The following is a 15,702-nucleotide window of genomic DNA, read 5'->3' as shown; positions in this document are numbered from 1 at the left end:
CTCCATGGAGGTAGATCTCCAGCCAATCCCAAGTGATGGAGTTCCAGCAACATTCACTAGTGCAGCACACCAGGAACTCCTCCGCCACTCACCAGGCCGTGTTCTCTCTAAGTCTAGATCTCCTCACAGAAGGCTCCTTGTCATGGTGTCTCAGACCTACAGTGACTGCTTACTCTCTGCCATTCCTGCTATTTAGAAGTCCCTATGTCTTCCATAAAGTCAAAACATGAGGAAGAGGCAGGAGAGGGTCCAGAAGCTTAGTCAGACAAATGGAGATTTGGCATGTGTTCTATGAATAGAAGAAAGGGCCTTGACCGTGGCTTGAGTGTGCGGGGAAAGAACAAAGATGGAGAAATGGCCTGTAACTTGTAGATTTAGGGCTTATGGAAATGAACGAATGGTGAAGAGAAAAATGTCTCAAGCAAAACACAGCTTGGCATGGAGGGCGAAGACTAAAGTTTGTTCTGGACAAAAAGTCCATCTGTGGACCAAACTCCAACAGGAAATGCCTGCTGTGTGGGTTAAAAACAGTGGTTCCTGGGATCCACTCCAGACCAACTGAATCAGAACCTCTGGGAAAAAGGATTGTCATAGGCTTCCCACGAAATTGACTCCATTCCAAGGCTTGCCTGCCACTATGACACCTCATTCTCTCTTCCTTTCTTTTCTTCCTCCACCGCCCCACACTCACCTTCTTTCTGGTTCTCCCTGGAAATGGCTGAATAAAGATGGCATTGGGGACATAGCAATCTTAAACACATCACAACACAGATGCCCCAAATACACGAAGCAAAGATGATTAGAATAAGTGAGTTCTGCCACATTGCAATATCCATGACCAAAATGCAAAGTCAATTGTATTTCTGTACATTTGGCATGAATGATCTGTACAAGAAGATGACAGATCCATTTACGGCAGCATGGCAAAGGGAATTTAGAAGTAAATTTAACAAAAATCAAGACTTGACACTGAAAAATACAGTTATGGAAAAGAATTTAAGACACAAGTAAGTGGGAAAAAAATCCACATTCCAAACTGAAGGCTTAACTCCGTCAAAATGGCAGTACTCGGGCACTCCCCATCTAGAGACTCAACACATTTCCCATCAAAATCGCAGCTGCTGTTTTTCCAGAAATGGACAAGCCGATCCTAAAATTCATACAGAAATCCAAGGCACCCAGAATAAACGAAACAATCTTGGAAAAGAGCAAGCCATGTGCAGTGGCAAATATAAGTAGCTCCAGCTCCTCTGGAGGCTGGGGTGGGGGTGATTTAAGCCTCGGAATTTGAGGTTAGCCTGGAAAACATGAGACTGGGAGGCCTTCATCTGAAGAGAGAGAGAGAGAGAAAGGAAAAAAATGAAAAGGAACAAAGTCAAAACTTATTATAAAGCTACAGCAGCCAAGTTTATTGCACTTGAATAATTATGGCATAAAGACCAAACTGAGAGAGTTCAGGGCTGGTGGTGGGCTACATGGTAAGATGGGGTCTCAAAATAGCAACAATACAGAGTTCAAAAAAAACTTTAATACATATGGCCAATGGATTTAATTTTCAACATTTTATTACATTAAAAATTGTAGGGGGAGTATATTGTTGTGTGTGTAGTTATTTGTGTGGGTGTATGCCTGTGTGCATTGTCTGTGCATGTGAAGGAAAGAGGTTGATTTTGTTTTTTTGGTTTTTTTTTTTTTTGAGACTGGGCCTCAAGGTAGAGAGATTGAGGAAGGCGCACTATCAATCTCTGGCCCTTATAGGCACTCACACACGTACCCACACAAACAAAAGCCAAGGCAGACTATCCTTAAGGGATGACACCCAGTTGTTTTCTAGTCTCCACAGACATTCACACACACATATGCGTGTAAGCACATGCTCGCACGCACGCGCACACACACACACACACACACACACACTTGGGCATGACGGTGCATTAACCCCAACACTCAAGAGGCAAAGGTAGGCAGATCTCTGTGAATGTGAGGTCTGCCAAGGCTACACAGTGAGACCCTGTCTCAGAAAAAAAAAGTATATATACCAGTCATTTATCTACAGAGAATCATCTACCCACAGAGATATAAATGTATACACGTGTTTCTTACGTGTTCGATGGATTGGGCCAGGCAATGAGTTCAGATGGGTGATGTTAGATATGAAGTAAACAGAAGAGTTTAGAGAAAGTGTCCTACAGAGCCTGAAGATTATTGGCCCATTTTTAGAGGCAAGAAATCTGGGTTCTACAGAAAGTTAAAGTCATACAGAGAGTACAAAATGGAAGCCAGATCCCAACCCAGGAATTTAATCGCGGAGCTGGGCCGTGTTGCGGTTACATGACTCCGCTCCTGGAAACATGTGTCTCTGTTCTAAGAGGCAGGCAGGATGGCGAGCAAGCATTGCTAAGAATCTTTCCACAAGATTGCTCTCTCTCGCTGGTGCCAGTGCACTGCTCAGCAGAAAGCCCTTGGCATTTGGGTGCCTACCATCTGTTTAATAGACATCGTAGACATCGTGGTTGCTGTAATGTCGGGAGTGAAATTCAGGACAAAGCAATTTCTTCGCAAATACTCAGGCAGCCGCTCTCCTTCGGAGAAGAGATAAAGTGACAAGTGTCTGACAAGGCGAACATCCAGCAGGGAATGATCAGATAGATGGCTTTGTGACACAGGCCCCGGTGGAAAAGCAAGCTTTGAAAATCCATGACAACATTTAACTGTATACAGCTTTACAGCTTTTCTTTCTTTCTCTTTCTTTCTTTCCTTTTTTTTTTTTTTTGTGCTCAATGAGGGTAAAGCTAATTCTTCAGCGTTAAGTCCAAAATAGTGAACTTCTATTTCTGAGACATTTCTGTTTTACGGTTTCATATAAATTCAGGGGTTTGTTTTTTTTTTTTAACCTTAATTTTTGCCTGCCTATCAAATGAAAACCAGGCCCCATATCTTCTTATTTTGGACTCTTTCTGTGAGCTAGATTTCCCAGATGTGAAAAATCCCCACTCAGATGGTAGGAACATTTTTAAAGTTCCTGATTGGCATTGCCAAACCTTTGCAAAAAAGATTGAACCAATTTACACTCCCACCAGCAGTGCACGAGAATATATTTAAATGCAAATCCCAAGAAGCAGAATGTTTCTTTCTTAGATATTTCTCTTAAATTTTTTTTTTTAATGCTAAGCAAAAGCTGACCCAGGGTTTTATAAAAGGAAAGTCTGGCATAAAAGTGGAGCATAGTTAAAACAGCTTAGGCAAAAAAAAAAAAAAAAAAAAGCTTTCAAAGAGCCAAGCAGGCCGATAAAAACGTGAAGGCGCCACAGCAAGAAGCACAACTCCAAAGGGGCCATTAACAGTTTGGCTTAGGTTGGGATGGTAACCGCCAAGAATCTTGGGCGTGGTCGATGTACCAAATTCTAGTTAATAAAAAGCAGAATATTAATACTTCACTTTGTTCTAAAAGACGACTTAGGATGTCTAACGCCAGGATCTAGAGAAATAGTATTGTCTGTAAAATGAAGCTTGTGGGAACGACACACATCCGTGCCCCTTCGCTCCGGGCACGGGACAGCAGGCCTGCGCAAATCTCAGAACATCTGTACCAAGCGGGTAACGTGATGGCAGGGGCTGCGGACCGGGAGGCAAGGGAAGCCCACGCTCGGTGGCCAGCCCGCTACCTCCACAAATTCAAGGAGAGTAGCAGGGACTTGCTGTCAGGCCGACCCCTTTAATCACGCCCCGGTCCGTCCACAACCCAAGTCCCGCACGACTCCTTCTCGATACCCTCTCCCACCCGCCGCACCAGAAGGAGCCCCACCTCTGCGCGGGCCACTTTGTCCTCACTTGGGTTCCTCCCCCTTCTTTCCGGCCCTCCTCCACGCGCCCCCTACCATCCCGACCTCGGGCGCTCGGCTCCACTCGGCTCCGCTCGGAACGCCCCGCCCCCGCAGCGCCTGCAGCCAATCAGAGCGCGGCCACGCCCCTCGCGGCCGTTCTAGGCGGGCCGGCCGAGCGCAGGCCGAGCCGGGCTGAGGGCGGCGCCGCGGGCGGGGGTGATGGGGCCTGGCTGCCGGGCGGCGGCGGCGGTGTTCGCCTAGACTCGTGGGCGCGGGGAGGCGAAAGGCGAGTGGGTACTGCGGCCCACCCGGGATGGGCCAAGCCCGGCCTGGCGGGGCCGAGCGGGAGCCGAAGGCGGCACGCGGGCCGGGCCTGCGGACCTGGCGGCCCGGGGGCTGAGGTAGTAGAGGTGGGCGCGGAGGAAGGGGCCGGGCGAGGCGGTGGGAGGAGCGGCGAGGGGGCGGAGGCTGGGCGGCGAGAAAGCGGCGCCTGGCCCGAGGCGGCGGCGCCGGAGCAGGCTGAGGCGGCGGCCGGGACGAGCGCCCTGAGGTGGCGGCCGCGGCCCCATGGGCGGGTGCGTGGGCGCCCAACACGACTCCTCGGGCAGCCTCAACGAGAACTCGGACGGCACTGGAGGTAGGTGGCGCCAGGGGGCAGCCGCGGCCCCCCATTGTTCGCGGCGGCGGCCACCTGTCCCGACCCCGCGCCCCTTTGTCGTTCGTGCTCCGCGTCGGCCCCGCCACGCGCTTCGGGCCCCACGCGGAACCGCGGGCCTAGGCCCGGCTAGGGGCACTCCAGCCCGGAGAAATACTCGGCGGCAGGATGGCGGCTCTCGGGGCTGGGGAGGGGCGGCCGGCCCGAGTGCCCCCCGACGGGCCCCGCCGCACCCCCGGCCCTTCCCGCGTCGGCAGAGTTGGCCGGGCTCAGCTTTCCCGGGTTTCAGATGACAGCTGCCCCGGTTGGTTCCAGTTTCTGGAGCTGGGCTGGGGAAGTCTCAAGTGGCCATGGGCAGTGTTTTAAGGAGGAGGGGGAGACGATCGGCCCGAGGAAAACGTGGCTTGTTGCTTCTGCCAGGGGCGTTAGCCCAGTGTGCCGTCGGGGCGCACTAGTCAAATTCCGATGTGTCTTACGTAAAAGGGAAACGTGCAGGATAAAAGTACCCCAGCATAAGATTAGTGCTTTGAGTAAAAGTTTTCCAGCGCGAATCGCGCTTCTTGGTTATAGTAACCATGATGAGAAAGTCTCTTGGTTCCATTCTTAGTAGTTGTAAAAGGGTAGAACAGCAAGATTAATTCTACTTTTAAGTGACCTTAAAAGTGCGAGCCCATTCAGAATGTGTAGAAGTTAGAATGCTGAAGAAAAGAGCCACCGGGGGATGCCAAAGTGAACTTGATTTGATACGGACCTGATACTGGGTGCCTTCAAGTCGGGTGCTTAGTTTTTAAGTTGTTGAGTTGCTTGGAAATAGGCGGGCTCACACCTTTCCACACCTTAGGACCAGATGGCCTGCCCTGTCGCTTAAGCTTTGCCCTTGAATCCTGTGCACCCATCTTTGTCCTAGAGATTTCTCGGTTTATGTGATGTTTAGCTATGCCACTTTACTAAAATCTATTCGTATTCCTTGTCACTAAATGTTGGACAAATAATTTGAGAAATCAGTTTTCGTCTTGAAAAAGTAGTCTATAGAATGCTCCTTTGTAGCGCATTTCATGTCACAGCCTATTTACTTGGTGAGGTCCTCTGTGATAACAAAGCCAAAGTGTATAAAGGGAGTGATTAAAAACACTGGGTAAAGGGCAGATTGGTGGTCAGATGGTGCTAGTTAAGTATGCTAGAACTTACTAGCATTCAGTTTAATTAACTTTCACATATGTTACAATTATAATATTTCTCTTTTCTGTACTCAGATTGAACCAGTTTAGCCCATTTGGCAGTGCAATTTAGGACCCACTCACATTACTAGCATGGGCTTTTAGAAGCATGCAATCCTAGCTTTAGATAATTAGTACCAGAGGCATCCAATTAGATAGCTATAGTATCAGTTTCTTTCAGGACTTAAGTTTTCTGGACCATAAACTGCTATGGTTTTGTACAGAAAAGTTTTTAAAAGGGGAGTACCTCCTTTTTTCTTTGGGGAGAGGGCATGGGATAGCTTTGATGTAGCTGGAAGAAGGGTCTGTCGGGGACAAAAGAATTCTTCTGGAATTTAATTTTGGAAGTCTTTATTCTCCATTCCTGTCATTAGAGGTGAGAGCTCACTGTGGAGCCAGAAACTTGGGAGGCTGGAGCCTCTTAAATTCGGTCCAGGCCTGTCTGGGCTACATAGCAAAACCTTGTCTCCAAAAACAACAAAAAGTTCTTGTGGTGTGTGTTGCAGGGTTACGTATTAGCAGTTCTTTTTTGTTGTTTGTTTGAAAGGGAATGACTCTCCTAAGGGTGTTGGCAAAGATCCTTAGGTTTTCAAACACTAGTAGTTTTAATCTGAATGTACTGAGTTATAACATTTTCATCAACCTGAAGTATATAATGCAGCCTTCAGATATGTTTCATGGCAGTTTATGTTCACAGTGCTATGTGAGCATCACCATTGTGGAATGACAGCTGGTTTGTAATAAATATGATTTTAAATATTTGAATATTGTACTTTCCTTTTTCTTCTGGGTCCAGTTTTTTAAAATATAGATATTAATTTAGTTTTTGGTTTTCGAGGCAGGATTTCTCTGTAGCCCTGACTGTCTTGGAACTAACTCTCTAAACCAGTTTGGCCTTGAACTCAGATCAGCCTGCCTCTGCCTCCCAAGTGCTCCTGCACCACCACCACCCAGCTGAATCCAAATATTTTTACTATGAGTATATAAATATCAGAAAAACTTGTATTAGGTAGATTACTTCTGTGAAGAAATTTGGAGAAGGCTTAAAAAACATTATAAAACTAAGGAGATGGCTTAATTCACATACTAAGGTTTGTATTATTGTTTGACTATTGATATTTATAGTTCTTTTTCTGGGCTACTTTGCCCAGAATTCAGGCTTGAGATTTAAACTACTCATGCCTTTTTTAAAATGCTTTATTTTAAACAAGACTTCTACTATGGATTCAAGATTATCTAATAGCTTTCATTCTCCTTTAGTCTGCCATTGTTGGGGCTTTCTTTTTTAATGGCATATTCTCTATGGTTCTCTGCTTTTTTATGATGACATTGTGAAGCTGGACTTGATACTTAGGACCTGTAGACAAGGGTGTATGTGTGTGTGTTTTGGTTTTTCTCTGTAGCTTTGGGTCCTGTCCTGGAACTAGCTCTTGTAGACCAGGCTGGCCTCGAACTCACCAAGATCCGCCTACCTCTCCCTCCTGAGTGCTGGGATTAAAGGCGTGCGCCACCACTGCCCAGCTGTGTGTGTTCATGTGTTTATGTTGCACACATACATGGTGGACATAAAGACTTCTGGTTCTCTCCTTCCACCATGTTGATCCTAGGGATAAAACTCAGAATCTTTATTCTGGCCCCTTTGTGATTTTTTAAAATAACTATTTATGGAGACCATCAATGCAATAAATTTGAAGACAGCAAGTGTGCTTGTTTTTTTAGTTCATCTCTTTAGTGAGCTCTTCAGTGATGTGCAAAGAGAATTGATCCTCGTGTCTACAGATTCCTAGGGTCACAAGAAGCCAGCCAAATGCTGGACATGTGTTGTTTTAATCGTTATTTCAGAATGTCTCAGCATCGTCATGGAGTTCCATTTATAGCAGCCTTACAGACACCTACTCAATGAGTAACAAAGACTTTGGTATAATAAAATCTACCATTTATCTGGTGTTTATTATGTAATAAGTCCTGTGCTAAGGGATTAATAGATGCATTGAGTCCACAATTCTTTGAGTTGGATGTCAGTCAACTCTATATTGAAGGTGAAGATTGAAGCCCAAGGAAACTAAATAATGTCTTTGACATCATATAACTTATAAAAGCAGTGAGAACTCTTTATTCATGGCTAAAATTTAAAGAGCCTCTATTTCTCTTTTTTTGTTTTATTTAAGATAATTACCATATAGTATAGCACTTAAGAGGTGTTAGTGACCATTCATTCATTCATTCATTTAGGGTTTTCAAGATAAGGCCTCTCTGTGTAGCCCTGGCTATCCAGGAACTCCCTCTGTAGATCAGGCTGTATTCAAACTCAGAGATCCTCCTGCCTCTGCCTCCTGAGTACTGGGAATAAAGGCGTGCACCATCACACTTGGCATTTTGAGTGCAGTTTGCATTGTTATATAGCTTTTATCACTATCCACATCTACATTTTTTTCTTAAGGTAGTATGTCCCTCTTTTTTCAATTTCTGATAACCATTAATAATGTAAATATTGTACATGAAGCACAATTAATAAAAACTCAGACAGAAATGAGGGTTCAAACTGAAGACTGAAAAGCAAAGCAGTCAGCCACTGGCTCTTACCTCGACCTCAGTCCAAAAATGGTGATTTTTTTCCTCCAGGAAACCTCAGGATCAGACTGAGACTGAGAGCTGTCTCCTCCTTATAATCCTCTCTAATTCTGGGATTAAGAGCATGCACCACTACCACCTGATTTCTATGGCAAGCTAGTGTGGCTACTGGTATTAAAGGTGTGTGTCACCACAGCCTGGTCTGTAAGGCTGGCCAGTGTGGCTGTTTTACTTTTCTGATCTTCAGGCAAGCTTTATTTTTTAAAATACAAATGAAATGCCACTGCAGTGTACATTATTTTTGTGGATTCATGTGTTTGGGATGTTTCATATAAATGGAATCTCATAATACTCTTTCCTTTGTGGTTTATTTCATTTAGCATTCTCTTTCCTGGACTCATCTTGTGTCAGGTGTGTGTGTGTGTGTGTGTGTGTGTGTGTGTGAGTGTATGTGAATATATAATTTTTAATAATTGAATAATATATATATATGTATACATTTTATTTACCCAACCATTTATTGGTTTGTATTTTAGTTTCTACATTTTGATGTAAACAATGCATTTGTGAACTTAAATTGCATAAATATCTATTTTTATTTTTTTTAAAGAAGTAGAGCTATTGGGGGATTATGACAATTCTATTTATCTTTTTGAGGATCTGCCAGACTTTTTTATGGAGGCCATACTATTTTTCATTCCTACCTGAACTCTTTCTGCAATTTCTTTCCCTCTTCATCAGCACTTTTTATTTTCCTTTTATTTTTTTTTTAAAAAAAAGAACACAAATCTTGAATTTGTAAAGTGTTATGTCCTTGAGGTGTAGCTTGTATTCCCTGATGAGTTCTGTTATTTAGTATCTTTTTATGTACTTGATGACCACTTAACATATTTTTGGGGGATATGTCTATTCAAGTCCTTTGCCTCTGTGATGCTGGGATATTTATGTAAGATACATCTGTGCAAATATTTTTCCCATTCAGTAGCTGAATTTTTTCATTTGCTGAATAGTGGCTTTTTTTTCTACAAATACCTGTAATTTTAATAAAGTCTGATTTATTCTTTCATTGCCAATGCTTCTACTTTGAGTTTTAAATATACTTAGACATTTGTCCCATGATTATGAATAAATACATGGGTCTGTATGCAGTAATTCATTAGTCCATCAAGGAACATTTACCTTTGAGACAGCGTTTCTCTGTAGCTTTGGAGCCTGTCCTGAAACTCGCTCTTGTAGACCAGGCTGGTATTGAACTCAGAGATCGGCCTGCCTCTGCCTCCTAAGTGCTGGGATTAAAGGCGTGCACTAACCACTGCCTGGCAAACATTCACCTTAGGAGTAGAAAACCCTCTCAGGCTTACTCCCTTTGATCTGGAAGACTATTATCAGTGCAGTTCTTTGACTAACTCACTTCAGCTTTTTTCCTCTCAGTGCACTATTGCCTTGCTCATGCTGAGTAAGCTCTATCACTGAACTAGTCTCCAGCACTGGCTGTTTTGAGACACGGTTTGTTTTGTAGCCCAGGCTGACCTTGAACTGAAGAGCCTCCTGCACAACCTAAATGTCTGGACGAGAAGCATAAGTCATCCTCTCCTGGCTCCACTTCAGCTTCTTTAAAAAAATACTATTTTTACTTGATATGTTTGAGTGTTTTGCCTGCATATATATATGCATTGCATGTGTGCCTGGTTCTGGCTAAATTATCCCTGGAACTTGAGTTAATAGGCAGATAAAAGCAACCATGTAGCTTAAGTACTGCGCCATCTTTACAGTTCACTTCAGCTTCTTGATCAAGAGATGAGATGATGGTTATGTTTTCTGGGATCAACAAAAGCATTCGTTCAAAAAGGGATCATGATCTTTTTCTTGAATATTTCAAAAGCCCTTTTTAGGAAAGTACAAAATACAGACATGAAACAACTGTGATGCAATGTAGTCAGATAATGTAACTGTCCAGTAACCGCAAGTGGTGATGGGAATAGCAGGGAAACAGTGATCTCCGCAGCATGGGGCTGAGAAGAGAAGCTGTTTAAGTGGTCAGAAGTTGGGTGTGGTAGCACACCTATAATTCCAGTATTTGGAGAGTGGATGGGAAATGATGGCGAGACTGAATCAGTAATGTGTAGGGGGCTACTCTGGACTCCTGGGAAGGGCTCACTGTCATCTGACTGCTGTGTAGTTACCATTAAGTATTAACTGAACCACTTACTGAGATTACAGCAGGGAAGTCTGCCCAAGGAAGAATTTATGTTCTAATACTTTGTTGCTTAAGAAGTTTGATCTCTGGACCAACAGCACTGGGATTACCTGAGAACATGTTAGACATAGAGTGGAGCATGCTCACATTCCAGGCTACTGGAAAGACTGAGGCAAGATTGCAAGTTGGGGCAAACTTGGACAATTTAGCAAAATTCTACCAAAAGTCAGGCTCGGGTCTTTATTTTTTGTTTATGTATTTATTTATTTGGGGTTTGGGTTTTTTTGTTTTGTTTTTTCCTGAGACAGGGTTTCTCTGTAGCTTTGGAGCCTGTCCTGAAACTAGCTCTTGTAGACCAGGATGGACTCAAACTCACAGAGATCCACCTGCCTCTGCCTCCCCAGTGGTGGGATTAAAAGCATGTGCCACCACTGCCCAGCTATATTTAATTTAATTTATTTTAGGTTATGAAAGGGATTAAATGGAAGGGCTACCAAGCATCCTACCGCTGAGCCACCACAGCCAAACAGGTTTTCTAGTCTACTTTTGAATTTAGGTACCTCTTATCAGAAGTTCTGATCCACTGGGAATGATAGGTGTGTGTGTGTGTGTGTGTGTTCCTCACTTTGACTGTGTCTATGCTTGCTTTTTTCTTTTGGATGGATCTTTATGGAGGGACTTTTAGTTGAATCTTGGTTTTCCTGCTGTAAGTACAAAGCTCTCATAGCTTGTTCTGGAAGCACTTTACTCATGCAATATTTAGTAAGAATGATTATTGAGTACTAATCACTAGTAATAAACTTCTGCATTACATTCATGAATTAGCTATCTCTTTTGGCTTTAGGCAGTGTGAATTCTTGAAGAAAGAGTTGGGTTGATTTAGGTTAAGGAAAATATAGTCAAATTAGTTAGACATGATCAGTTTAATGATTCGTTTTTTGTTTTTTTCTTACCACAGACCATCTGTGTGGTTTGATCTTCGTTTGATGATCGAACACCCGATCCTCTTGCTGTCCCCTTACTATCCTTGCCATGTTTCTGCTTATTGGGCAGTACTGCCACCAAGTCCTTAAGATTGACTGATAGTTCACAGACCATAGGTTGACAATTTCTAATGCAGTTGTACTTAAAAGGTGCATAGGTGTTGGCCAAGAGCAGTCAGCATGAGTTATCCTTACATTAGCTACTTGACAAGAATCTTGTTATTTATCTATGTATCTGTCTGTCTATCTATCCATTTATCTATTATTGTGGGGGAGGTGATGTGGAGGTCAGAGGACAACTTCATAGAGTCAGCTTTCTCTGTCTTTATGTGGGTTCTGTGAAATGAACTCAGGTTGTTTAGACTTGTGTCAAATGGTAAACAGCCTTTCCCACTGAGCTAATTTTGCTGGCCCCACGGTTTTGTTTTTTAAATATATTGACATTAAGCAGAGAGAGGCTAAATATTGCTGAATTTGCGTTTGTGTTGTAATACAAATACCATATTTTTGCATGTGTACAATTTTTTTTTTTTTTTTTTTTTTGGTTTTTCGAGACAGGGTTTCTCTGTGGTTTTGGAGCCTCTCCTGGAACTAGCTCTTGTAGACCAGGCTGGTCTCGAACTCACAGTGATCCGCCTGCCTCTGCCTCCCGAGTGCTGGGATTAAAGGCGTGCGCCACCACCGCCCGGCTATGTGTACAATTTTTAAACAATTTACATCATAGCTCTCATATCAGTTACTTTTGCATTGCTGTGACATAACTTTGGGGACGAAAGATTCATTTTGACAGTTGGCTGCTCCATTACTTTGGGTATGAGGTGAGAGTGAACAGCTTCTCTAATGAGATGGTGTAAAGGAAGCTGTTTGCCTCATGGCAGACAGGAAGCAGAGAGGGGAATGGGAAGGAGTGACCTATTGCCACATGCCTCTTAGCCCCATCTCATGAAGTTTCCACCACCTCCCAAAATAGCAGCACCAGCTGGGACCAAGCATTTATCATAAGCCTATAGGGGCATTTCATATTGAAGCCATAAGAGCTGCTTTCAGAAATGGAATTTCTGTTAAGTTAGACATACAAGGAAACCAAAGTATTTAACTGTATGAGCCAGACTTGAGTGTGGAATCTTATTATAAACACTTCCTCATGACTTAGGCCAGGGATATTTTTGTTTTGTGGTGCTGGAGATTCATGATAGGGCTTTGTGCATATGAAGTAAGCATTTTCCAACTGAAATATAGCTCCAACCTGTGAATGAATGATAATGGAATGATTTGGGCCTTTTCTGATTGAGTGCTTATCATCCCAGGCAAATGGATAGATGACTCTGTGTTTATTGTAAACTGAACTTAAGGTCTGCCTGGGCACACTGCTTTGATTGGCTCACACTAGCATCCATGCTTATAGCTATGTCTAGTTTATTTAGTTGTGAGTATGCCCTTCACTTAGGGTAGATACTTTATTTCCTAGGAGAGTTATGTACTTCTTTCAGAATCTCCTGTTTTAGCAAAGACATTGTAAACTGCCCAGGCTGATATCTAACTCTACAGGCATGTGCCACCACCATTCCTGACTTTTTAAGTAAAATAGCAGGCCTCCATTATTCTGATTCTGTGTACATGAAACTCTCTGTGTAACTATCTCAGTAATAATCAAGTAGTTTATGGCTCCTGGAGGAGGCATTCATTTAAATAATTAAGGTTTTTAAAATCTCCACAGCAATGAAAACAGTGTTAGGAAAGTTCAAAGAATATCAGGAAGCAGGGTCAGAAGGCTTCAAAACAGAGGTGGTATAAGAAGTTGTTTTTTTTAATGCCAGATGTGATGGAACATATCTTTGATCCTAGCATTCATGAGGTAGAGGCTAGTAGATCTCTGAGAATTTGAGACCAACCAGGGTTACAGAGTGAAGCCCTGTCCTTTTTTTTTTTTTTTTAAGAAAGAAAGTTGGTGTTTTTAAAGGGGTTTCCATGAAATGGCAGAATGATATTCTCTGTGCAGAGGAGACTGATCTAGGGAAAGAATAAGGCATTTTAGGAGAGTTCAGAGCTTGCAAGGGGAGAAATAAATACCTCTTATTTTTTGAAACTCTGTTGCTAAATTTAGAGCTAGCTGGTTTGACTAGACTAGCTGGCCAGCAAGCCCAAGAGATCCTCTCCACCTGCCCAAGGCTGGGATTATAGACATGTGCAGCTGCCTTTGGTTTTCTTATCTCCTTTTGTGAGTCCAACTCAGGGCTTCAAGCTTGAACTTTATATGTTTACTGACTGAGCTATGTCTCCAGTCAAATTTTTATAAAAGACAGTATCTAGTTCAACAAATACTTCCTGTTTGCAACCTAGATTAAACAAATTATGAATTATATTTCTTTGGGGACTATGGGGGTCTTGTTGTTGTGTCATTCAGGATAACCTTGAACTTCTAACACTCCTGTCTCTTTTCTGACTGTTGGTGCACCACCACGTTTCATACAGTACTGAGTTTCAAACCCAGGGCTGTGAGCATACTAGGCAAGCACTCTACCAACTGAACTACATCCTCATCTCTTTGTATTTCTTTTGTATGGCTTGCATTTTTTCCCCTTTTCATTTAACTGTATAAAAGTAAGCAAGACATTATGGCACTCTCAACATGCACCTCTGAACAATAAAGTTCTTACTATGGTACTATGATCACACCTAAAACTTGGAACTGTTTATTTTTGTGTTTTCCAAGATCTAGTCCATAATTAGACTCTTCATTTTCTCTCCAAATACTTATATATAATTTTTGTTTCTCAAAATTGGGTACTGTTGGTATTTAGGCATTGCCTATGATTTTTCTCTTCAGTCTTTTTTAAATCTAGAAGCGCCCCCCACTTATGGCTTTGACTTCTTTTTAACTCCCTTTGGAATCCATACAGGATTTCTCTGTGTCCTTGGCTGCCCTGGAACTCATTTTGTAGACCAAACTGGCCTCGAATTCACAGAGATCTGCCTCCTTTTGCCTTCTGAGTGCTAGGATTAAAGGTGTGCACCACTATGTCTGGCAGCATTATGTCTTACATTATGTCTGCACCACTATGTCTTACAGATGGGCCACAGTCTGGAATTGTCTGTGACCCTGGTTTTCATTTTCTTGTGCTCTAGGCTCTGTAATTTTCCTTAATGTAGAAATTAGGTAGATTTGATTTTGATAGAGGATTATTAACCTTTTTTTTTTTTTTTTTTGTTTTTTGAGACAGAGTTTTTCTTGCTTTGGAGCCTATCCTGGAAGTAGCTCTTCTAGACCAGGCTGGCCTTGAACGCACAGAGATTCGCCTACTTCTGCCTCCCAAATGCTGGGATTAAAGGCGTATGCCACCACTACCCTGGCTTTTTAATATTGTTAATGATTAATAAAATCTTGAAGTTAGGTAAATCTAATTTTAACAGAAGATGATTATAATGTACTCAGGCTATAGTGGATTCACATTCTTCCGATTTTTGTCTGTTGTCTTCCGCATTAGGATAATTTGCATTATTGACCAAGTCTGAGCCCTTATCTCTTATCAGCTTCACAGGTTCCATTCACTACTTACAGAGGTGTACTTATGTCTAGTCCTTTGAAAAAAATTAATTTATTGTAGTTATTTTTGAATATTGCTTCTCTTAGAACGTAAGCTGCACTTGACAGAGAATTTAGTTCTTTGTTTTTAAGGCTCTAGTACATTGTATGGTACACATCTTTCTTTCTTATAATGGTATTAGAAAGAAAGTGATAGTTCCTTAAAGACCTTAGTTGGTTCTAGAACAGGAGCTTTGTTTAATAGGACCAACCATCTAGTGTAGTGAAAGCCCCTGAGAACAAATCCACTTACCCTTTCCTCTCATTATGACCGAAGGTGAATCACTTGACTTCCCAACTCCCAGGGGTTTTAGCATGTTGAGTAATATCAGTAAATTAAAACAATTTCTTGGGGGCTGGAGAGATGGCTCAGTGGTTAAGAGCACTGCCTGCTCTTCCAAAGGTCCTGAGTTCAATTCCCAGCAACCACATGGTGGCTCACAACCATCTGTAATGAGGTCTGGTGCCCTCTTCTGGCCTGCAGGCATACACACAGATAGAATACTGTATACATAATAAATAAATAAATATTAAAAAAAAAACAATTTCTTTGACAATGGCCCTTTCTTTTTAGATATATGTCACAGTTGACATATTAGTTGTAAATTTCATGTCAGGCTCAGCATTTAATTTCCTGTTATTCTAGTTTTATAGTCAGTAAATTCTTCGTTC

The 15,702-nt window shown here is 42.6% G+C and overlaps 1 protein-coding gene across 1 annotated transcript in view; it reads left to right on the top strand.

The window, feature by feature from the left end:
* The first annotated feature begins 3,991 nt into the window (after positions 1-3,991).
* Ubtd2 (ubiquitin domain containing 2) overlaps positions 3,992-15,702 on the top strand; it is a 64,542-nt gene continuing 52,831 nt past the window's right edge. Inside the window, exon 1 of the mRNA XM_041676483.1 lies at positions 3,992-4,461. Coding sequence (XP_041532417.1) covers positions 4,392-4,461 — 70 coding nt within the window. The 5' untranslated portion in view covers positions 3,992-4,391. The remainder of the gene's footprint in view (positions 4,462-15,702) is intronic.

This window comes from Microtus oregoni, unplaced genomic scaffold (genome assembly GCF_018167655.1).
Source record: "Microtus oregoni isolate MIOR12 unplaced genomic scaffold, Mior012 000027F_ref0000203, whole genome shotgun sequence".
Classification (NCBI taxonomy): Eukaryota; Metazoa; Chordata; class Mammalia; order Rodentia; family Cricetidae; genus Microtus; species Microtus oregoni.
This window is presented reverse-complemented; position numbering and strand designations above follow the sequence as displayed.